The sequence below is a fragment of the Onychomys torridus genome, chromosome 14 (assembly GCF_903995425.1).
Source record: "Onychomys torridus chromosome 14, mOncTor1.1, whole genome shotgun sequence".
Classification (NCBI taxonomy): domain Eukaryota; kingdom Metazoa; phylum Chordata; class Mammalia; order Rodentia; family Cricetidae; genus Onychomys; species Onychomys torridus.
The window spans coordinates 35,223,944-35,250,025 of NC_050456.1; the positions used below are offsets into that span (position 1 = coordinate 35,223,944).

General features: G+C 36.7%; 1 protein-coding gene across 3 annotated transcripts in view; it reads right to left on the reverse strand.

Annotated features, from left to right (window-relative positions):
- Mdga2 (MAM domain containing glycosylphosphatidylinositol anchor 2) overlaps positions 1–26,082 on the reverse strand; it is an 818,335-nt gene that overhangs the window by 196,112 nt on the left and 596,141 nt on the right. For all 3 annotated transcript variants that reach the window (XR_004946565.1, XR_004946564.1, XM_036206646.1), the window contains exon 8: positions 10,287–10,580. Coding sequence is in view for 1 of the 3 variants with exons in the window: in XM_036206646.1 (XP_036062539.1) it covers positions 10,287–10,580 (294 nt within the window). In the remaining 2 variants the exon portion in view is untranslated. The remainder of the gene's footprint in view (positions 1–10,286; positions 10,581–26,082) is intronic.

Here is a 26,082-nt window from a genome sequence, read left to right on the forward strand (position 1 = left end):
TGTAGGGGCCGTTAGTTTTAGGATTACATGGAAAATCCCTAAAACAGTTTAAGAGAGTCCTATCATTTGCAATTTGAAGTCCTAATCCTCATGTAGGGATGAGTATTCCGCAGCAGTGGTGTGAAGGAAAAGAGAAGATCAGTGATGGAGAAAATGGTAGGGATTTCTTGCAGGAAATAAAGTTTTAATGCTGAAACTGAAAATTATAATCAAGAGGTATGACTGTACTCAGAGAAGGCTTATAGGATATCAAATAGTGGATGTGATGACTGACTAAACTGAACTAAATACTTTCCAAGCATTACCATGTTTAATTCATACTAGTTCTGTTTGGTGAATTGACTTTATCATGTCAAACATGGAAAAATATGTTTTAGCGAAATGATGGGGAATATAAAAATGTACATGTTAAATAAAGTTTCCAACTCCAGAATTTGATAACCCAGTTTCAGTTTCACATGCATATTTGGGGACAGGGAAACTAGAGTGATGAGCATGAGCTTGGTGATAACTGGGAGGGACCCTGGGAGGTAGGTGGAACATGAGTTCCTAGAATCGTAAAAATAACTCAGGAGAGTTACTATAAGTTTTATTTCAGTTACGTCAGATCTTAGAATTTCATCAGGAAACTATCTTGACATTTTGCAGAAGCCAGCTGAATATCTCACATACACATTTTGGGGGAGGATCTGCACAGTGCTGATAAGCCTTTACATTGCTAAGGAAGAGAATGTGGATCGGGAAACAGTAGGAACAAAATACGATGTGGAGAGAGAAGGAATACATAGCAACCCAAGCATCACTATAGGATTAAAATAGAATCAGTATATACTTTGCTGTCATAAAAGACATGGATGAAAGACTGAATTAGCAAGAACAAGTATTCATTCAACAAACAAGTCCTTTGAATGAAGCTAACACTGAGACATGTGGGGAGATGGGTGAATAATAAAGGTAATAGAAATGTTAAATACACAGTCATGCTTGTGGGATTACACCATGTACATCTTCATGTATGTACATATGTGGGTGATTGGTTGGTACATTTGCACTTTAGTGTTTCATGTGAGCACCTGACGTAAAATATAAAAAAAACATCACCTACTGAAGTTACTCATATCTTTTAACTGAGCTATAAAGCTCTCTATCAGTCACCTCTTGCTACACACTAGGAATTTCTGTGGTGTAGATGAACTCATATGCTCAGACATTAAAAAAATCAGGAAAATTGTTGCTAATAAAGGACACAAAAAAGCTGAAACTGCACACAGGAAGAGTGTGTAATTGCATCTACAATGTCATGGAAATAAAGAATAAGAAACTTCTGCCCATTTTTCTTACATGCTGTTCAATTCTATACTTTGAAAATATTCTCTCCTTATTAATTTGGTATAATTATCTCCTTATTCAAAGCATGCTACCCAAGCATGAAAGAGATGGCTCAGCATGCAAAGGTATTTGCAAGCAAGCCTGATGACCTGTATTCAATTTCTGAGACCTCATGACAAGATAGAACCAACTTTTATAATCTTCCTCTGACCTGGAGATGCCCACATTATATTATAAAAACAATTAAAAGCATCTCTTACATTATAGATTTTTTTTTCAAGAAAACCAATTTGTACTTCAATCCCTAATACAATATATATATAAAAAAAAAACTCGACTTACTCATTTTCAAGAAAAGTATATGACAACATTCTCTTTAAAATTAGTTTGGAATCAAAGAGAAAGTAATTTTCACATTTAAAACAAGTGTTAAGTTTCTAATTAAGGAGGAAATTCTTTAATCATCACAATGCATGCTCAGTTTAAATCCAGAAGTTCCACTTTTAAGAACTTTTGCTTTTGTTTACTACAATATTGAAGAGTTAAAGGAAGTACCCCAACACCAGAGAAAAGGGAATTTTTAAGGAGAATGAGAATGGATTGATGGGACAATGTAAAATATGGATTTTCCCATCTAAATATGTAGCCAAAAGACCAACAAGAAAGAATACAGACACAGCATTTTACAGTTCCTATTCTAAAAGTGTGTTGAAAAATAACTTCATTAGGAACATACTTGGTGCAGGAAATGAAAATGTGCCCAAATTGAAAACAATGTGATATGGTGAGAAAACTGCTGAGGCTCCTTGGCAGGTGAGATTGTAGATGAAATGAGAAGGATGAAGCGAGGACAAAGCTCAGATCTGCTCCTACACATTAGAACTCCCCTCTGCAGGATTCAAGCACTGATGTCCGGAAATATGACAAGGGAAGGATGTCAGCCAGGACCCTGACATTTTTTCTGTGTTACATTGCTTCTAGGGGAGGATGCTGCTGACACATGATGTCACAAAGCTTTGAATTTAGTGAAGTAACTCTCTTAACCGGCAGGCCTCTTCAAGGGCTCTGGAAAGGGTGTCTATGCAAGCATACTGGCTCCCATCAGAGGGTATTTCCCCAGTTTCCATCCCCTCTTCAGGACTTTTGTGTTCTACATGAGCCACCACCAGTGCAGGGGCTCTTGATCTAGGGTTCTTGTGTTCAGTTAAGGGATATTTGACCATCAGTGGAGATATGTTTTACTGTCCTGCCATGGAAAGGGGTACACTCTCAGAATTTAAAGATTAGGAATTAGGGGTGCCTCCAAACACTACAATTAGCAGATTAGGATCTCCTCTCCCAATAATTGCAATCTGGCAGGGAAAGGCTGTTAGGGAAGTACTATAAGAATCTGTCGCTTTGGCAGTATCCCTGACACATATCTAAGCACAAGACTCAAGAAGATTCCTTCCCAAATCATGACAAAAAAAAAATATTCCTTTTGCCGATGGGTAGTGGTGCGTGCCTTTAATCCCAGCATGAAGGAAGCAGAGGCAGGTGGCTGTGAGTTTGAGGCCAGCATGGTCTATAGAGTGAGTTCCAGGACAGCTGGGGAAACTGTCTCAAAAACAAGGGAAGAATGAATGAATGAAAGAGAGAGAGAGAGAGAGAGAGAGAGAGAGAGAGAGAGAGAGAGAGAGGAGGGAGGGAGGGAGGGAGGGAGGGAGGGAGGAAGGAAGGAAGGAAGGAAGGAAGGGAGGAAGGAAGAGAGAAAAGAAAAATACACCAATGAAGAAACAAACAAAACCCCAAAACAAACCAGGAAAAATTCCCTTTTTGTTGTTTGGAGACAGGGTATCACTATGTAGCTCTAGCTGGCCTGGAACTCTCCATGTACACAAGCCTGTTCTTGAACTCACAGAGACTTGCTTGGCCATGTATTCTAAGTAGTGAAATTAAAGGTGTGTGGCACCATGCCTAATCCTTGATCTTTTTAAGGTTTTCCTGGGAGATGGGGAGTTAAAATGTCCGGTAGCAAACTGTATGTTCTCTCCTAGATTCTGGAGATACAATGTTAAATTAATCTCAAATAATCCTATGAGTGGTGAAAGCAGTTATAGCTAAAAAGATTTTGGTATGTTAACACCAATTTGAAAAAAAAAGTGAGTACAATAAAATATAACCTAATATAGTATATACTACAAGATATCTACACCTGGTGTTAGATATTAAAATGTGGGCCTGGGAGACGGCTCGGTGGTTAAGAGCACTTGTTCTTGCAGAAGACCCAGGTTCAATTGCCAGCACCCACATGATTGGTTACATCTGGTTCTGTCACAGGAGACCCAGCGCCCTCCTCTGACCCCACGGATACAAGGCACTCATTGGTGCACAGACATACATGAAATCAATCACTCATGCATGTAAAATAAAATGAACAAATCTGCATTAAACAACAGACTGTCAGTGAAGACAAAGTTCCTAAGAAAACATAAGCTAAAATTCTATTGACCAGGACCCGCAGGTAGATGGAGCTCTCTGTAAGAGTATCGCCCGCTGCAGTCTGAGAATTTTCCGTCTTTCTCTCATAATACGGTCCTTCGAGGCCTCCTCTTTTGATTGATTTACTCTTCACTCATTGAGACACCTGTTGTTGTTGTTGTTGTGTTTGTTTTTCTGTTGTTGTTGTTTTATTTTTACAGTGCTGGGACCAGCTCACAGTCTAAGTCGTAGGTTTGTTCATGGGACTTGCTATTGTTCACCTCTGTGAAACATTTTAATGGCTTACTGTTCCTATATATTTTATAAGGCCTCTCAAAGTATTGAGTAATGCCTAAATTCTACATTTTGAAAGAAAGATCTTTTATATATTAAGAATGAATACAAAGAAAAAGAATTTCGAGTTATATAGGTTTGTGCTCATTTATTTGAGAATACATTTCCTAGAAATGAGAAAGGAAGAGAGCAGGTAGCAGAATGTCCCTAGAAAACGAGACAATAAATGTTTCAGCTTACAAGCACTTAGAGTTTTTTTTGCCATACGAAGGGTTCAGGAGGAAGGACCTTTGCGGGTAAGTGATGCTGTGACTGCTGCTGGAACCCTTTCTGCACAATCGTGTTGGGCAGAAGAACTTAGCTAATTGGGCTGATGAAACACAACTCTTGGCTGGCTTGAGATGTATTTTTAATCATTCTGCTAAAATCAGCTCTTTCCTGTTCCAATTTTGTCAACATGCTTTAAGAAAGCACTCTTAATTGATAGACCTTCCCTAAGCAATCTATGCCTGCATCTGCGTTCAGACAGCAGCAGAGGCGGAAGCGAGGAAGGAAACTGCTCATTCTCTTCCCAGGAGCCATAGGCTGGATGATCTCATCTTTTTCCAAGCGATGCTTAGTCTAAAGCACAGGCTTGGTGTTGCTCTGTTCTGAGAAGTCCTGTGAAAAGGTTGAGTCCCTTAATGCTGTCTTGGATAGTTTCTAAGGTATCCATTTATCTCCAGAAGAATGAATAAACACCAAAAAGGTGAATCTGAGGCCAGTTTAGCCATAATAAATTCACTAAAAAAAATTTCCTGAAAACATAATCTGCATACATGGGAACTTAAATTTTCAAATACTTAGGAGTAAAGAAAATACATAAGCCGTTTAAGCATAATGTGTATATTTACATATAAGATATGTTAACCTGAGATAATATTTCCATAAATCATTTATGCAGAGTTTTAATTGAATAGCATATTATAAGTGCATTTTTTCTTTTTTTGTAAACAAAAGGTCTTAGGGACAAAGAGGAAGCAATGGGAAGGCTAGGAGAAAATATAAGTATTAATATTTTCAAAATATTAACTTGGCCTCAGGGTTCAGTTGATTAATGCTTCCAATAACTACTGAAAATCAGGAAAGAGCTAAGATAGCCATTTAATCCAAACAAAGGAATGTTGCATAATAAATGCAGAGTTCTCGTTAATAACCATTAACTTTAAAAATAGGAAAAATGAACACCAAATGTATTAATATCTTCCTAGGAAACTAAAAGCTTTTCTCAACCCACCTTCAGACAGAGTCTACTGTCAAGTGAGAAGCGAAAATTAAGAATTTATTATCAAACAGAGTTTGTCTCTAAACTGTTCTCTGGAATGGAAAACTTGATTATTGATCAATAAATCAAAAATTTACATACACACACACACACACACACACACACACACACACACACACACACACAAGTGTTATGATACTAAAAGTTAAAAGGTATATGAAGACCCAAATTCAATCTCCAACTTTGGGAGTATCTGCCCATGTCTACTAACCTACACACACACACACACACACACACACACACACACACACACACACACACACACACACACACACACTGCCTTGGCATGCAAAGGTTTAGCGCACAGTAGGAATGGATCAATCATTAAAAATAATAAAAATGTTATAATTTGAATGTGTGTCTCTCCACTCCAAGCATAGGTGAAAATCTCATGGTTTTTGTAAGGCACTGGAAAGCAGGGTTTTGGAGAAGGCTCTATCGTATCAATGAGATTAGTACTCTTATAAAACAGACGCCACAGAAATAGTCCTTTCCACCATGATGCCACATGAGTCCAGTTAAAAGACAAGTGCCCTCTATGAGGCAGGGACAGGGACTTCACACTTGATCATGGATTTCATGGCTTCAGATACATTAAGACATTTCTGATGTGTAAACTATCCAGCTTATCGTGTTTTTGATATAGTAGCCTTGCTAAGTTAAGAGTAGGAAACAGGATGAATAATCTGCAAGTAAGACAGTGGATTTTTCACTTAAAACTTTGCAGGGATTAAATGCTAAGAAAATGGGAATCATACTGATAATTATATTCCCCATTCTCTTATTTGTGGTATGCACTGCTCTTGCTATTTCTTAGTATAGTTTGTATGGTGGTTTGAATAGGTATGGCCCCCAGAGACTCACGTGTTTGAATACTTGGGCCATAGGGAGTGGCACTTTAGGAGGTGTGGCCTTGTTGGAGTAGGTGTGGCTTTGTTGGAGGAAGTGTAACACTGTGGGGGTGGGATTTAAGGTCTCAGATGCTCAAGCTATGCCCAGTGTGGTAGAGTCTCCTGCAGCCTGCAAGATCAAGATGTAGAACTCTCAGTTCCTTCTCCAGTACCATATCTGCCTACATAATCCTAAAATTCACATGGAAAGACAATATATCCTGAATAACCAGAGTGGAACCTAAGCAAAAGAACTGATGGATGGATTTCAATACTGGATCTCAAAGTACATTACATAGAGGCAACGCAGAAAAGCAGAAAATGTAAACAAATAAAATAGAAAAGAACACCAAAATAAATCCACTAGGCTACCATTTATTAAATGTTAATGAAAATGTTAAAAACTTACAATGGAAAAAGGACATCTTATACAATAAGTAGTAGTATGATGTTGAAAAAACTGTATATCCATGTGCAGCATTAAACTACATTCATGTCTTACACACTGCACAAAAATCAGCTTAACATTTGTCAAAGGTCTTAATTTAAAACCTGAAACCCTGAAACTACTATGCAAAAACATACAGGGGAATAATTTCAAGATATAGGCTTAACAAGACTTTTTTTTTTTTAATAAAGGACTCCAATAGCAATAGCCTGACAAATTTGTTATGTGAAGTTTAAAACTTTCTGCATAGTAAAGAAAACAACTAGCAATGAATACAGACACTCTACAGAATGAAAGGAGACACAACGTTTGCCATGGGAATGACTACTGCAATACAGAAAGAAATGAAAAAAAAAAATCAACCCTCCAAATTCAAACCTTTCACTCAATACATGAGTTATTCAACTGAAGCTCTCAGAAGACAAAACGTATTTTTAAAGTGTTCAACATCCTTAGATTTCAGAAAAATGCAATTTAAAACTATTTTATGATCTCATTTCACCTGGTCAGGATGGCTATCAATAAAAAAGACAATTGAGACTGGGCATAGCAGCGCCCACCTTTAATTCCAGCACTCAGGAGTCAGAGGCAGGAGGATCTCTGTGAGTTCGAGGTCAGCCTGGTCTACACAGTGAGACCCAGGACAGCCAGAGCTACAGTGCAAGACCCTGTCTTGAAAAATCGATCAATCAATCAAACAAACAGAACAATACAAACAAACAAATAAAACAAATGATAGCAAATGCTGGAGAAGACTGAGGAAATGTAAATTAGTGTAGCCACCATAAAGAAATTAGTATGGAGATGTCTCCATCTGAAAATTGAACTACCAAATGACCCACTTATGCTGCTTCCCGGATGTACGCCCAAAGGTCTCAATTTCAATTTAATACAGGAAAAAAAGAGAAATAAAAAACTTGACACGTTTTATTGATAAACAATTTGTAATTTAAGAAATGGAACTAGCCTAGACTATCATTAATGAATGAGTAAAATAATGTGGCACATGTATACAATGACATTTTACTAAGTCTTAAGGAAAAATAAAATTATGACATTTAGAGGAAAATTTTTTTTTTTTGTAAATCATTGTGTTAAGCAAAATAATACAGACTCATAACAAAACAAACAAATAATGTGAGTCTTCCCTCTCTGTATATTCTAGACTTGATGTCTGTTTGTAGGTCATGAATTAGAGTGGGATGATTAGAGGGGAAGAAATCTCTAGGGAGCAGTGAAGGCAAAGAAAAACAATTAAAAGAATAAAATGAACACATTGACACACATGCAGAAAGAAGCTACGGGCCGGGGGAAGGGGAGTAGAAAGGGACCATCAAGAGACAGATGTGGAGAGGGACAAGGATGACTTAAAAATAGTCTGAATGAAGATGCCGTCATTAACCAGTATTTGGTATAACAATTTAAAAAATAATGAAAACATAATTCAATTTCCAAGAATGGTGTTGCATGCCTCAGAACTCGAGAGGTAGAGGCAAGTGGACAGGTGGATCTCTCTGAGTTCAACACCAGCCTGGTCTACGTAGCAAAACACTAATCAGCATGTCCTCAAATAACTCCTGAAACCTCAATTTCACCAAAATCAGAAAGTGTGTATATATCTGTATTTCTATTTGTTTATAAATTTAAACATGTATTTATACACCTGCCAACTGTATATATCTCTCACTCACATATATTTAGCAGCTTTAGCAATTAGCCATAATATAAATACATTATGCTTGGAATACACAATGTGTTAAAGAGTTTGTGGGCTAAGGAGCTAGCTGGTTCTGAGTGAAGTGCTTGCTGTGGCTTAAGTCTGAGGATTTGAGATTGGATCCTCAGCACCTATATAAACATCAGGTGTGTGTCAGTGACAACAGTGCCAGGTTGTCAGAAAAAGGCTGACTCCTAGTCAGCTACTCTAGCTAACTGGTGACTTTCATGTTCAGTGAGAGAAGCTGTCTAAAAAGTAAGGTAGAGAGTAACTGAAGAAGACACCCAAAGTCAACCTCTGATTTCCACATGCATTCTCACACATGTGTCTGCCTACTTGTGTGTACATAGGCACATGTGTGTATACACCATCCACACATAATACAAATAAATAAAACTTAGTTATATGTAATAAAGGAGTTTGTTGTAAAGGATGCAATGAACGGCACATGTATATACATGTGCATGTGTGTGTTTGTATGTAGAATAGTATTTTATATTTCATATTGGTAATATTACATGTATCATAGTTGTCAAAATCAGGCAAAGCTCCATAACTTTTATGATGAAAAACTTAAAATGTTTGTTATTTTTAAAAAGTATTATCAGAGTCTCTTCAATTTTAGTTTTACAGGAGCAAGTCTTAAATAGACATGGAGTATGTGTTTACTGACAGGGATTATGTTGTCTGAACATGAACTGATTCTCCTGGAAGCATTTATTAAGGAAGTTACTGGTTGCTTGTGTTTGGCAAATTCTCAGATTCATAATCAGATTCTTCAGAAGTAGAAATCTATGTAAAGAAACTCTTGAACAATACACTGAGTCCCTGGCTGTGCCTGGAAAGACTGCTGGTGTTTGGCTTCCAGAGTGGGCAGGCCATGGACACAGGATTCTGGGTGGAAGTTCTGACAGCCTGCACCCCACTCTATCATTGCACCTTGCACCTTCATACTTACACCAAAAGAGCTGAATGTTGCTGATGTCTATTGGTATCTTTTTGAATCACATTCCTGTCACCATAGAAACAACTGTACAATGTTTACCATCTGCTATTATAGGATCCAATTTTACAATCTTGTGCTGATTTTTTACTATTTTCTCAAAGTAAACAGTACCAGTTATATGGCTCAGTTTTTTTTATCAATTCTTAAATTTACTAATTTAATTATTTTAAGAGCAAATATTAACTCCATAGTGTCTATAGTTTTCTAAGAAATACAGCCATAATTTCAATAGAAGCAGTTCAAGAATTACCTTATTTAGCTCATAATTAAACACTTATCTGTTGGATTATTTAGAAGAATTTGGCACCTAAGATTCTCATGAATTGTATTACTAGACAATTATGCAATGTACTGTTACAACTTCATACATGCAAAAGTAGCATTTCAGTCATCAGAAATTCACATTTAAGCAAAGAGATTCTTTAAATAGATGGATGGTTTGGGTCACAGTCATGCACTAATTTAAAAATAGAATGAACTATGGAAATGAAAGAGCTTAGTAACCAAATCAGCAGTTCCTTTCATCTCCACCTGCTTTGTTTGTACTTAGATGACTTTTAACCATTTCAGTTTGTTTATTCTGTAGCTTTAAACACCATCATAATCACAATGTGTACAAAAGGACAACTGTATATGTACTAATAGTTAAATAATAACCAGATAAATGGCAGTTGTCATTTATGTTGGACAGCAATTAGGCTGCTTTTTACATTTTACACTGATTTAGTGCCAATAATCAGGTCTTTTACTCAGATGGAAATGCTATCTTCTCCATCTTTAGCACCACAGAGAAACCAAAGGAAAGGGACTTTACTCACACTGCACGATGAGCTGGACCAAGGCTTCTCTTGGCTTCACATTGAATCCATTGTACTGGCTAGTTTGACACCTGTACATCCCTGACATCTCCCTTGAAACGTTCACAATCCTCAGTGTCCCATCGTAACTCTCCATTTGCATTGTCCCATCAGGCATTGCCACTTCTTTGTCCGCTCTAGACCAGAGGATGATTGGTTTAGGTTTCCCAGTTACTTGACACTGAAGTTCTATTGTGTCTCCTTCTCTGGTGACCAAAGGTGATTTTTCCTGTGGAACAGTCAGATTGGGTGGAACTTGAAATGGGAAAAAGAAAATTTTTCAAGGTTAGTATAAACTGGTAAGGCATATTCAGTCACAGAACATCATAAGGAAACAATTTCTGCTGGTTGAAGGAATTTGACAATGCAGATGACATAAAATATAGGAACCAGAGAAATAAGGGGAAGGTGTTGTCACTTAAAATAACCCTACAACTTTCATTGTACATTCTCAAATAAAGACTATATGTGTACTCACACTAAGAAAGATATTACATTTGAAGGCAAGTGGTCAACGCTAGAAAACTCTACTCAATGCCTTGTCTTATTAGCCTGGAACTGGGTCCTCAGTCTTTGCTTTAAATAAAACAAGAAAACTCATGCAACTGTTGCCATTACATATAAACACAACTCTTTTCTAACAGCTAAGTCACTACCAGTCACCCAGAAAACTGACAATCTGAATAATAGTCATGGGGTAGAAATATGTCATCTTAATCCAGTTTTAAAATGATTTCATTTTACTCATATGAGTATGTAACAACAATATAACATGTGGAAGAAGCAGAAAAAAGAACCTGAAATATAAAATTAGAAGTTTCAAAAATGTTGCTGAGATTTCTGGTCTATTTTCTCTCTGCTGAGAATTTAATAGAGCAGCTGACTAATGTCATTCTCATATAATTCATTATATTCTCCCATTTTTATTGTTTAGAAATTTAAATTTCATAAGATTTCAAATTATCATATTTTGAAGCAACATGGATTCTTGGCAAGATAGTTCTACTAGTACTATACAATTATTCTTAAGAAAAAATTGAAAGCATCTTTCAATGTCTACAAGCGGTATAAATTCCTCAAGGAAATTTCATTTTTTTTACTTTACAGAGCTTACTTAGTATGACATTTGAATGGTTTTGTTGGAGCTTAGTTCACTGGGCTGGAATATACTCATGTTAGGTTTTAATGGAAAGCATGGAGGACTGAGGGAAACATCATGATTTTTCTTACCAACAATATCTGAAACACTATTCCCTATCCCATGAGAATATTTGCATTAATAATGCAATTGTATTTGAATTAAATTAAATGGGTCTATGAAGCAAAGTATCTGTCCACAAACATGAGCTGAATGACATGTTAGAGTTAGGAACGAATGGAAACAACTGATTCTAGGTTTCTGATAAACGCTATCACCTTCATGAAGGTGCCATTTACATTGACATCAAATGTTTATTTTCCCATCAGATATTACTAGCCTTACTTTACTCTTGTTTAGGGTAGAAAAACAAACAAGTTCAAATTATTTTTCAACTGACGTTGACATGTAGATTTTTACTACATTTAGAGAAATTAATTCAAGTCAAAGAGATACCAGAATTATTCTGGTATTCAAATGTCTCAATGGATGTTCTTATTTTAATTTCTCCCTTTATTCCAAGTTATGAGAAATGAGTTATATAATATATATTACAGCATCTCACAAGCTAAATAATATGAACAGTAATCACCATCCTCTTGAAGTAACTATATACATTATAGGAATTGATGTCAACAAAATTTATGCTGAAAAAAATCACTCATTTAGAAAAAAGTAATTATTAAATGATTTACTGAGATTATTTATTTTGGAGATATTATTAATAATTTAGTTAAAGAATTTGCTTTTTTTGAAGCAAACCACAAAATCCACACAATTCTAAGCAGTGTATTTTAACAAAATAAATGGAGCTGTAATATTTGTTTATCGCTTTTGAGAGTAAATTAGATAAATAACAAAAATGATCTTGGCATTTAACACGTATGATGTCTCTCTACTATGTGCCAAGCACACTTAGAGATTTTACATTTTTATTCAACTCTCTTAATAATCCTGAGGAGCAAAAATATATTTAATATCAAAGTTTATCCAATGGGAAACACTAAGTATCAGGATGGCAAATACATTGATTTGATCAGAAACGAAAACGCTGACAATTTGACATGGCACTAGAGGGTCTAAGAAGTTGTGGTGTGCCCTTGAACTCATGATCCTTATGTCTCAGGCTTCCAAGAACTTGGCTTGCAGGAGTGTAATATACTGGCTTAAGGTCTTTAAATCTTTTAATATCTTGACCAAAAAAATCTTACAATTTCTCTAGATTTCTATAAGCTTCCCTTTTCTGCTTAGATTAAAATTTTTATATCTTAAAATTAGACACTAAACTCTCTGAATTATTATTAAAGGTTTTTCCCATGGGAGATGATGTTTGTTTCTTGACTTATCCCTGCTTTATATGATGACAGTAGATATTCTAATCTTTTCCAACTTCTAGTCTGCAAAGCAATATGTTTTTATATTCCAAGTGCTTGAAATCTCCAAACCCAAATACCAATCATTTCTTAAATTAATAGTTAATTACCAACATATGCCATCTGCTAATTAAAATGATAGTTTTTCCACATCCTCTTGCCTGTCACTTTTAAGCACTATCTAATTCTGATGTGTGTGTTTATGTTGTGTATGTGTGTATATAATATATATAGCATAAATATTAAAAATTTCTTTCACACCTGCCAATTTATTTATTTTAGAGCCACCGGTAGATGTCTCAGGAAAAGTCATCATTTTGTTTTCTTATGATAGATAGTATCCTGTTCAGTCTATTTGTCATGTGGGTCTCGCTCTTCCAATTCTCCTGCTGCCCTGTCATTAACTATTTCATCACAAACATGATTTTGTTCACATTACTATGAAGTCCAAAACCTCAATGAGATTGCTCATCAGAACACTGTTTTGAGAAAGTCTGAAAACAGCATGATGGATTTGTTCAGTCATGGAACAATATCATAAAGGCTTTTAAATGGTGATGTCATTTTCCTATAAATATAGATTAAAATATCAATATTGAAAAGGAACAGCTTGCTAGCGAGTTAGTGTGAATAACTATAACTGCCATTGTTAAGTGGAGCATGTTGTTGTGCGGTACAAACTTCATTTTATCCAAACAGATTTTACTCTCCCACCTCCCCAGTGACTACATGAGATGACATCTCAGAGTTTGCCTCACCACGGTAACTGTTTTCTTATCCATATGTATCTTATCACAGCATATTCTACATGGCAAAATGGAAATAAGAGCTTCCTGAACAAACATACAAACTTCCATGTTGTCAGTATCCAGGAGACAATCTTCTATTCCACATAAACTCAGTAAAGTATTTTATACCTAACAAACACATTGGTCAATAAGACCATTGGGCAGTGATTTCAGGGGAGAAACAGAAATAGAGGAAGCATGGAGAAAACAAATTCCTGCAGGGCCTACAGTGTCACAAGATCAGTGACTTTCCCTTAATACACTGCTATTGTCAGGGTTTTATTCCTTGATATATTTTGCTTCATTCTTTTTCCCCCCAATATCAGTGAAATATTAGAATATCAAAGGTTCCATATAAATGTGAAATATTAAAGCAATCTATATTCAGAATTCATTCAAAGAAAACTGTTTTTTTCATGGTGTAAATGAATCACTCCAGAAATGGTGCTCTGAACAACATAGTAACATCTATTTTCTACAGGTTTTACTGACTAGTTAACCACAGTGCACTTGATCAACCAGTTATTCCTCATTTATTTCCTCCTGTTTAGAAGTATGGGGTCCTTGGGGTCTTCTAGCACTTCTGCACACCCTATATATTAAAACTCAGTTCAAATATTATTACATATATATTCATCTATCTATCTATCTAACTATCTAAGTATGTATCTATGTATCTATCTATCTATATCTGTAGGCTATGTCTGTGCATATGTGTTTTTATGTACATTGGTTCATATTACTATAAGAGTGCATATACATACTCGTGTGTGTGTGTGTGTGTGTGTGTGTGTGTGTAAGCCTGAGGCTGATAGAAGGTTTATTCCTCAATCTTTCCCTACCCTTTGTATCAAGGCAGAGTCTTTCACTTGAACCCAGAGCTGTCATTACGCATACCCTGTATTTATGTAGGTATTGGGGACCCACTCTGCCCGTACCTACACACCAGCACTTTTATCACTGAGCATCTTCCCTGCCTCAGATGTTACTACTTTCAAATTCTCTTGGGAATTTGGCTTTTCTATGGCCTGGATGCCCTTTTCATTTTGCCTGGCTATGGGAAACAGGTGCCATTTGCCCGTTACTCCGTTCTTGGGATTCTGCCTAACATTTTGCTCCCTTGTTTGGGAGACAAGATAGTCAGTCCTTTGCAGGCACTGTCTTTGATGTTTCTATTGGTAAAACATGTTGCCTATCCTAACAGCCCACGAAATAACCAAGAAAGAAGAAGCAGTGGAGAACAGGATGGCAGAGAGATACAAATCTGGGACTAAAGCAGCTAATAGAAATAAACTTGCATGAGTCATGAGCATTTTCAAAAAGCAACAGATAGTAAAATGAATCAAATCTGTAACTGCTAACTCAAATAAGTAGAATTCTGTGAAAAATAAAGTTTCAGTAGATTTATGATGCGGGTCTTGCCATTTGGAGGCTTCTCAAAGTTACTAGAGTTTTAAAAAATGGTCCTTCACATCTTTTTTCTGTTGTCTTTCATTTAGAAATATGAATAGAAAAGCTCCAAACTGATTTTAAAACAGATAAAGGAGAGGCAATTCAAAAGCACATAATTAATTGTATTATGAATGTTTAAGATGGATTATATGAATTATAATGCTTATTATTTCTCAATAAAAGTATATCAAATAAAAGACAACAATCTAATATGCCTGACCCTTGTAAAGCACACATTTATTCAGAAGGTACTTACTACAAAAAACAAGCCCCTGAAAATAAAAATACGGGTGTATCTTCTGATGTCATCCATATTGAAATGCTGCAGTAAGAGTTTCTACAGACACGGGACCTGGGAAAGTCCTAATAAAGTCCCATCTCTTCTTCCAAACATTAAAAAATAAAAAACAAAGGCCCCACAACTTGAACAAATTGGCTTTCTGACAACTTTTCTCTTGCATCACAGACTATAAATGAAAAACCATGAAAAACACAAAAAGGAATTTTTTTTTTTTTTAAAAATTCATATTGGGGAGGAAACAGAGGGCATCAACTCTTCAGTTTTTACTTGGAAAACTTCATTATTCAAAACACGTAGGTCCATTTGAAGTCCCAGAAATAATAATAACATGAACCAGAAATCAGATGTGTTTGTTCACTTCCTGGCTGGTGCTGAACTTTAAAAGGAATACGAAGATGAAAGGTGTACTTTATTTGTAAAATGCAGCACGTAGGGTTTTCTACAGTAGAATAACCAGATCCATATTTTAAAAACTCCTGAAATAGATATGGCATTAGTTCAATTACCCTTGAAGTTTTAGGAAAATTAGTTTATATTAGATGTGTATGTTATAGAGTAGAAAGCATAATTGATATTGAAATATAAAAATAAACAACAAAGTAATAAAATTTGAAAGAAATAATGGGCTCATTGAAGGGCCTCTAGAGGTAAGAATTCGAGAAATGTCACTCTAGGTTGACCCAAACTAATGTAAAGAAAAAAGAAAGACCAATGCAAAGTGAATTTGCAGATGTAAACAATCAAGATGAGAGCTAGTGATTTAGTTCATGGAGATCCCTTGCCCAATATGCACTAAGCTCTACATCTCCAGTGCCACACACACACAGGCAATAATGAGATAAATGAATAAAATCATGTGACTGTTTGCATGCATGTTTTCTCTTCAAAAACAACAGAAAGTGTTAAAAATGAGTGAAAATAGCATTTTTAAATATTTATATTTTATTTAACTCTTATTACATGTGTCTGTTATGTTTGTGTGGGTGTCTGAATAGATCATAAGAGGGCTATGGATCTTCTGAAGTAGGAGTTGCAAGCATCTGTGAGATGCCTGAGTGGGTGCTGGGAACAGAATTTGGTCATCTCTAAGACCAATGTGTGCTCTGACCTCTTGCCCAAGTTTAAAATTTATGTGGTATTTGATATGAGTTTTATTTCTGACTTAGACTTTGAAGGACACAACATCCTATTTAGGCCACAGGGATTGATGGATTTAATTTTGCACTGATATGGATCAAAGTTCAGACTCCATACTTTTTAGAAGACAGATATTCTTTTTTCTCATTTTTTTATTAAGAAAAATTTTACTCATTTTACATACCAAAGATCCCCCCTTCCCTCCTTCCATTCCTCCAGCCTCCCCCTCCTAACCCACCCCTCATTCCCTCCAGGTAGGACTAAGCCACTTGCCAAGCCTCATGGCTGTGTGAGGTGTTCCATCACAGGTATTGGGCTCCAAAAAGCCTGTTCATGCAATGGAGTGTAGGGGATGGGGGATGATAACATAAAGGAATGGGATGGTCGAGCAGTAACAGGGATGGAGTGGAAGAGCAATGAAATATATATCATGATAGAGGGAGACATCATGGGAATAGGGAGAAACCTGGTGCTAAGGAAGTTCCCAGGAATCCCCAAGAAGACGGATATTCTATTGCTACCATGTTCTGGAATAATTTCATAAGCCTGATACACACACACACACACACACACACACACAGAGGGGAGGGGAGGTATACAGATGCATATTCAAATATTGGGTTTTGATGACTCACACACATTTAAGGCAGGGCTAAATATTATGCCTTTGCATTAATTGTAAATAGGGCATTAGTAATGACATCATAAAATTGGCTGGGAGATAATAGAAAGAAGCTGTTGGTTAAGTGCCATCATCTGCACACATATTATAATCCTACTTCTTCCTCTTCTATTCAAAAATCTGTATTCTACAGAGGATATAAAAATGCTATTACCATAATCGCTATTTAAAAACAACTTTTCTATAGTATTGGAAAATTCTGATCACTGCTCATATTACAGCATATTTTAAGAATCACTAAGATTTTGAAAATTGTCTTAATATACCAAAGTTATAAGAACATATGATTAATGGTCACGGGTGAGGGGAGAGAATCATACATATGTTCAACACAAATCAGAGAATTTCCTCCTGATTCAAAACAATTTCAATCTAAGTCCTGACAATAATTTTTAAAACAACCAATTTGGTTCGCTTTCAGCATGGTGAATACTTACATGCTGGACTATGGTAAGGAATACTTGAAAGTCATTTGGGGAGGAAATATTCAGAGATAAAATTCCCTCACCTACATATGGATGTGCTGATACAGGCTTCCTGCTAGAGACACCACATGTGGTTGCAAACACTTTCTGATGCAAACCACGAAAACTACTGGCCATTTGTTACTAAAGACATAAATATTGCTACCATATGCTTCCAGGCAAGAATTCTTCATTTGTATAAACAGAAGAGGAAAATGGTAGTTGAGGCTGCTCTTGAACACATTGTTCCTCTGCTTCTGATTCCCAAACAGAATCACATGTCTGCATCAACACTCCTTGAATTACTGTTATTTAAAAAAATATTTAGAACTAGCTAGGTGGTGGTGGCACATGCCTTTATTTCAGCATTTTCGGAGTAAAGGCAGGCAGATTGTTCTGAATTCTAGGCCAGACTACCCCAGGACAACTAGGGCTCCTCAGTGAAACCCCCCCCCTCTCTCTCTCTCTCTCTCTCTCTCTCTCTCTCTCTCTCTCTCTCTCTCTCTCTTTCTCTCTCTCCATATAGATACATACACACATGCATACTTGAGATGAAGGTAAATAGAGCATATTTCACTTTTCTACTGCCTTCCAGATCATCCTTAACAATCAAGTTATCAAAATTAAATTGACAAATATATGTCTCCTAAAAAGTCCTTTATAATTTCTGGATTGATCTTTTAAAAAATGTTATTATCTGCTTATCTCTACTAACGCTCCATTTTCTGAGATGGAATGTCTAAATCTTACTGATTCTAATCCATCTTCCGTACTAAGCCTTAGCATGCACATCTCAATAAGTACATCTGTGAAAACTCCCTATTTAGTTAGGACAGGACTGATCTGCAGATCTGCCTAACAAGTTTGCTCAGTTGTACCTTCCACGCCGTTCATGAGTGAGCTCAAACTTACCTTACCGTGCAATGATTCACCTCCATTTAAATGTTCTGCTTTATTCAAATTTTCTTGTATCCTTTATCCATCTTCTAAGTCTCTGAATTAGATTACGTCTAACTTGTTTTATTTATGACACGAGAAAATGTGTGCATCCTATCAGATGTACCTGAAGCATGCTGACATCATCACCAAAGTTTTTATCCTCTCAGTAGCCTTCATGCCGTATGACATTTTAAGTGGCTTTGGGGAGTTTAGTAAAGTCTTGATTGACCTATAGTCATAAGTCAAAGTTACTAGGAAACCAATGAAGGAAAGCTACTCTGAGTAATTATTATCTTTTGATTAACAGATGCTTGAAGATAAAACATACAGCCTTGAGATGATTTCTTTTCAATGATCACTTCTCCAGGTTAAAAACATTTAACAACAGTGGATTTTTATATTAGTAGTAATATCCATACATTTCAATTTGGTCACAAGAAAGATACAGTGAAGCAGAAATAACATATTGAAATATGGAAGAAAGCACTTGGGATTATTGAGTAATTTGCCTATTCTATGGCTTTCCTCCTCTAGTAGCCAATAAAAGGCTAGTCTGATCTACACAAGAATGCTCATGTGGTCCTCTCTTCCAAGACCTGTATCAGTTCAGTCCTGTTCACATATGAACAAGAACTTATTTATAACATATCTTCACACCAGATGGTGTGCCTACTGCTTCTATGATAAGAATTAACATAAATACATCTCTTGCCATATTCTGTAAATAAAAGTTGCCTTTTGTTTTTGCACTAACACATGCTTTTCAGCAGCTTACCTTAATAAATTAGGAGATACTAACAAGATGGTATTGACAATGTTCTACAAATCTCAGAACAGAGCAGAAAGAAAGCCCATGTTGCAAATACACAAGAGGTTAAAATACCATCTGAAATTCTAAGGAGAAGGTTAAAAGGCATTAATACACACACATACACAATGCTTATTTTCAAAGAGTTGGGAAATCTTATTAGAACAGCATTGTTAGATGTTTGGAGCATACAGGGAGCAGCATTATCCTGGAGGTAGCAATTCTGAAAGCTTGGTATTGTAGATGGAGGACATGCAGTGCCATTCATTGGGGAAGCTGGTTTGGCAGGCATCTGATATGGCTGTTCCAACTTCCCTCTCCCAGCAGGTGTTGCTATGGCATAAGAATGGTCTCTGAGGGATTCCATAGAACACAGAGTGTAAGAACAAAACAGAAAATCACTCTCTGCATCGAATCCACACTTTTTCTGCTGCACGAGCCAAAAGGCTAGTTGCAAATATATACAGGTCCTGTGATTGCTGTCCCATCGATGGCTAAGGTCAGTTTTGGCACTGCTTGTTAGGTCTTCCAGTATCATGAGTTATTATTATCCTTGTACAATTTAATTAACTTACTTTAGTTTCTAATAGAATGTTTGTAGAGTTATTAAAATTAATCTTTATTATGAAAACGTCCTATTAACCTCTTTTTTCCTTCCTCAAATTCTTTCTTGGCTTTGTGGTTCTTATGCATTGAAATCCATGAATGATTGATGTTTCCTGATTACAGATGACAAGACTCACAAGCTGAATTTTATTTTTCTTAAACTAAATAAGCAGGAACAAGATTTTTAAGCTAGCTAGTATCTCAAATTATGTGAAAATCTAGCAACCAAAGATTATGATTTCGAATGAAAATATTGAAAGAATGAGCAGAAGCACTTGTTGATTTCTATAATAAGAAACAGATTTTTCACAGAAGAAACATAGCAGATAAGTCCTAAAATATTTAATTGTTGGGCATGGAAAGATTATTCCATAACGAGATATCAACCCATAAGCATGTCTTAGAACTAGAGACCACTTCCCCAACCTAGTGCTCTTAAGGAAGCTTCATTCCATGTTTGGTATGTTTGAGATTTTATAAAATAATGGAAGATAAAAGTACAAAACTATAGTTATGTGGAAAAACTCAAATGATTTTGACTGTAAAATACTAAACTCTAAATAAAATACAATACAAATTAAAGAGGGCAGACAAGACAATCTTACAGATAAGATGTTAGCTAAGTGAAGTTCCAGCTGGGCACAGGGATGTACTTCTTTAATCCCAGCACTCAGGTGGTAAAGGCAGATGGACCTTTGTGGGTTCAAGGCCAGCCTGGTCTCCATAGAGAGCTCAAGTCAGTCAGGGCTATATAGTAAGTTAAAAATAAAGAGGTGTGTGTGTGTGTGTGTGTGTGTGTACTAACATTTCTCCCTAGACTGATAGAAAGTCTTTGGGACTAAGAAGTGCAAGACATAATATAAAAATATATAGCCTATGCTAGACTTAATAACTACTACTTTACCAAGTACTATTAGCCCTTTCCGAAGGTGAATACTGTTAAGGTGTGGACAGGAGACATGCATTAAGCCACTCACCACCTTCCAGAATTACACTGCATCGTGGAAAATTGTAAACGTGGAGACTTCTTAACAGCTGAATTTTTTCATAATACTTAATTAATTAGAAAGCTTTCAAAATGGGCATGGAGGATTTACAGGAATTTTAAATTAAATCAGGTTAAAAATCTAGGGGGCTTGGACAGACAGCTAGGGGTTAAGAGCACATATTGCTCTTCCAGAAGAGGATCTAAGTTCATTTCACAGAACCCCTGTCATGTGGCTCAAAAACACCTGTCACTGCTGCTCTTAGGAATCCATCACACTTGCCTGTGAGAACACCTGCATGCTTGTGGAATACACACACACGCATAGCACATACACATAGGAATCAAAATGCATCTTTGAAAAAATTAAAAATTAAAAAATAGATTCAAAGTTTGGGTTAGACAAAGAATCTCATCACATATGAAATGCACAATCTTAGCAAAGGGGAGACAGCATTTGTGTTCCATTGTCCAATTAGGTTGCTGAAAGGAACATTTAGTACAAATTTAAAGACACTGTTGTACACTGCAAGCAAAGTGTCCCTAAACATACTTGTAGAATGAGTCTTAGGTTCAATGCCTCGGTTCGAAGGCTGGTGACTTTGGGGACATTATCTAATCTGACTCTAAGTTTACATAAAGTGAACACAGTAATACCTACTTTACCCTTTTCTATATCTATAATGTACGTTTTCTTCATGTGTATGCTACACAAAACACAACGCACAGGATATAGTAACTGCACTGTACATATTAGTCAAAAATTTGTGTCACTGACATGTTTATTGTAAATTATATATTCTTTTACTATTATACACCTATTTCTACATTAAGGGTATAGATCATATTTTATTGAAATCAGATTATCTCAACTATTGAGCACAGGTCCATATCCAACCAACTAAATGTTTATAGAAATAAAATAAAATATACACACACATACTGACACACATAAATATACACACTGACACACTCAGGGGCACACACATACACACACTCAGGGGCACACACACACACACACACACACACACACACACACACACTGGCCATTTCCAGAGATGAGAAGATACATTTATATGAGGATAACTTGAGGATAAAGAACATCTTGGGAAGGACAAGAATGTACCCAGTGAGTAGCCAGAGGTACATCTAAAGACATCCTAAGGGAAGAAGCTTGCATTTGTCTGCCATTACAGACAATAGTTAGATTTCTATGTCTTGGTAGTATCATAAATGGCAGGCAACATAGATATCCAGCTCTCACTTGTCTCTCTGATGTAATGAGGTCTGGACATCCCTAAACAGATCCATTTCTCCCTGATGGGGATGACAAAATGTCAGTGCTGTCCATTTTCAGAAAGGTCAGGGTGTAACCATGAAAAGCCAGACTAGAAGGTGAATGGGAGCTGTCTGATCATGTTAATTGCGGTACTGCTTTCTAATGGTGAAAGAATTCTGAATTAAAAGGAAGACAGACAACTAATCATACACTAAATGTGTTTTGTAAAAGCACAGTAAGAGCAGTGCTTCAAAACAATCTAAAATTTATTTTATTTTCTATACAGCAACTGTTGCTCACATCCCTAAGCTCTTCAACACAGAATGGCTAGGAAAATCAATTTACTTGTACAACGAAAAGGCCATTTGTCTCCTTATAGAACCCATGTGACATTGTTAGGCCTCTTTTAAATGATCACTGTGGACAATGCCTGTAGTTTACAAATTCCCTAATTACACCACTGATTGTGCCCCACCGGAGATGCCTTATTCTCTGGAAATAGACACTATTGCCATTTTAATAAACGTTTTGACATGAGATGAAGCTGGCTCTTTTATGCCTTATCAAGAGTGAAATGAAAGGACCAGTGAACACAATGTTCCCTCATCAGATCAGGGCCACATGTTCCTTGAAGCAAATGAGGTTTAATTAACAGATCTGCTAGCTGATGACTGGTCAATTAAAAGAAAATAGGAGGAGAGTTATCTTATAACACGTGGAGTCCTCACTAACAAATATTGTACAGCAGCTTGATTGCATCGTAAGATGCATTTTGCCTTTCTGAGAAGTATAGAATGCCATTATAAAAATATGGACCCAATTTTAAAACCACACAGAGGCCCATATAATGTCATTGATTGTTATGATAGATAATTCATTCTGATCCAATATGTATGAGATATGTTTTATATTGTAGTTTATTTTCAAACAAGAATGTTCCTGTTAAAATCTCAACTACATTATATTGTTTACAAATATTATTTAGACAGACTTAGTGAAAGTGGACTACTTACGACTCCTTTACAGTAATCTATAATTCATTCTAAATGCATTTCAGAAAATGACATTGATCTACTTGCCATTTTATTATTTCTACTGTACATATTTAAACTCAACATGTATTTCATAATATGCAAATCATCTTTTTAAAAAGTGTCATGACTACAACCCACAGCTCCAGAGAAGCTAGCTAACAAGGAGGACCATAAGAGGGATGCATAGATCACCCTGGGAAGGGGTAATAGATGAGATCTCCATGAGTAAACTTCAGGTTAAGGGTGGGCAATAGAGGGTAGGAGATGGGGGATGAGAACATAAGGGAATAGGATGGTCAAGCTGGAACAGGGATGGAGTGAGAGAACAATGAAAGAATAAACTTGATAGAGGGAGACATCATGGGGATAGAGAGAAACCTGGTGCTAGGGAAGTTCTCAGGAATCCACAAGGATGACCCCAGCTTAGACTACTATCAATAGTGGAGAGGGTGCCTGAGATGGCTTACCCTGGTGATTGGATGGCTGAACACCCTAACTGTTATCCTAGAGCCTTCATCCAGTAACTCATGAAAGCAGATGCAGAGATCTACAGCCAGGCACCAATCCAAGCTCCAGGAGTCCAGTTGAAGAGAGGGAAGAAGGATTCTATGAGCAAGGGGCATTAAGATCATGATGAGGAAACCTACAGAGACAACTGAACCAAGCTAGTGGGAACTCAGGAATTTTAGATCAACAGTTGTGGAGCCTCCATGGGACTGGACTATGTCTTCTGCAAAAGTGAGATAGTTGTGTAGCTTGATCTGCTTAAGGGACCCCCTGGAAGTAGGATCAGGATCCATCCCTGGTGCATGAGCTGGCTTTTTGGGGCCCAGTACTTATGGTAGGGTGCCTTGCATAGCCTTGCTGCAGGGGTAGGGACTTGGACATACCTCAGCTGAATTTACCAGGCTTTGCTGACTCCCCCTGTGAGGCCTTATCTTTTTGGAGGAGGTAATGGGGCGGGGTGGTTGGAGGGGGAAGCCTAGGGGGTACAGGAGGAGGGAAGAGAGGAGGATCTGTGGTTGACATATAAAATGAATAAAAAATTAAAAAAACATATTTATTCACTTATAAAAGGAGAAAACATGTGATAATGGTCCTCTCGTTTCACAAATTTTAATCTATTCATTGGTACTGACAGATCTTCAAAACTTGGCGAATTCTGAGATATTTGCTGTCCATGTACTTGAGAGTAACCTAGTCTTCTCAGTTCTTCCTGTGCCTTGAAAGCTGTTGCCATCCATCCTTACTGAAGCATATAGTCCTGGACCTGGGCTTCCTGTTAAGGCAACTGTCCCCTAATGGGTCTTCATAGTTAGCCATATTAGAAGGCTTCTCAAACCTGTATACCTATTAGAATAACCTGCTTCATGGTAAATACCTGTAGCTCTAAATCTTATTACATAAGCTCAATCCGCAGGTGTTTGTATGAAGAATGAAATTCTGCATATTGAATTGATCTGTATTCATCCTCTTTTGTCACTACTGAGGAGCCATGAGGAAAATCACTCATGGTTCCAAAGCTGTGGTTTCTACGTGTGAAACACTATCTTCAGGGTATGACATGGCATTGCAAACAGGATCTCACAGCAACTGAATGGCTTGCACTGGGTCTGCACAAGATTGGGCCTGCTCATAGGCTAACATAGATGGGGAGGAGCTCACACATCTTACCCTCTCAGAACCAAGTAGGGAACTGATAGGGTGGGGATAGTCACTGTCTTCAGTTGAGTACCAAAACAGAGCATAGCTGGTCCCTACAGATAGTGTCAAACTTGTGGCCACTCAGACTGTCCAACTCAAAATAAGAGGGTCACAGAACAAAAGAAAAAGGCGTGACCATATTGGGGGGAGTGGTAAATAGAATGTACCATGTACATGTATGAAATTGTCAACAAATGAATTTATTCAATAAAATATAAATAAAATCATAATACCTGATAAAATGCTGTCCTGCATTCCAACTGTGGTGATTAGCTTAGAATTTAGAATGTAATAACTACTCCAAAGATCATATTCTTTTAAAGTGTCTTGGTCTCTATTTTATGTTATGTGATATCTAGCTTTAAAAACTATCAGTATATTCCTTAAGGAGGATGGGCCACGTAACTCACTCTTTGTGCTGTATAAGTAGCATTCATAAATTTTAAAAACTTGATATGATACTAGAAATTTCAAAACTATCTTTTTAATATAGACAATGCCATCTCTAATAGTATACTTTAAGTTTTCCAGAAATATTGTTGACATTTAAACTAACTACAAATGTATATAATCTCCAAACATAGATGCTCTTAAAAAAATATATCTTTAGGGCTAGTGAGAAGGCTTGGTAGTGAAATCATGATGTTTCAATATATGTTCATTGCAGAAAAAAGGGAAGGCCTGTTTTCTCCCTATGTGAGTGGTGCATGAGACTGGCTTGTAGGTAGGGTTCTACCTTCCTGATATTCCCACATTGGCATTCTGCTCTCATCCTTTTCTGCTCCATCCTCAGCAGAATATTTGGTCATGTGATCCAACTAAACTGTTACCTGAATCGTTTCTAGACTACCTTAAAATCTGTCCACAGAAAGCCACCCCAACAAGGCCTTTGTCAAAGGCATGCCAATCAGAACTGCCAGAGGCAGTTATATGGTAAGACCCTGGTGCAAAACAGAACAACAATCCCCTACACAAACAGTCAAATAAAACCAAATTGTAAAGAAAGAATTTAAAGAGTTTTATGAAACAAGAACATGGAACCTGGCACCAATCATATTTTTAAAATT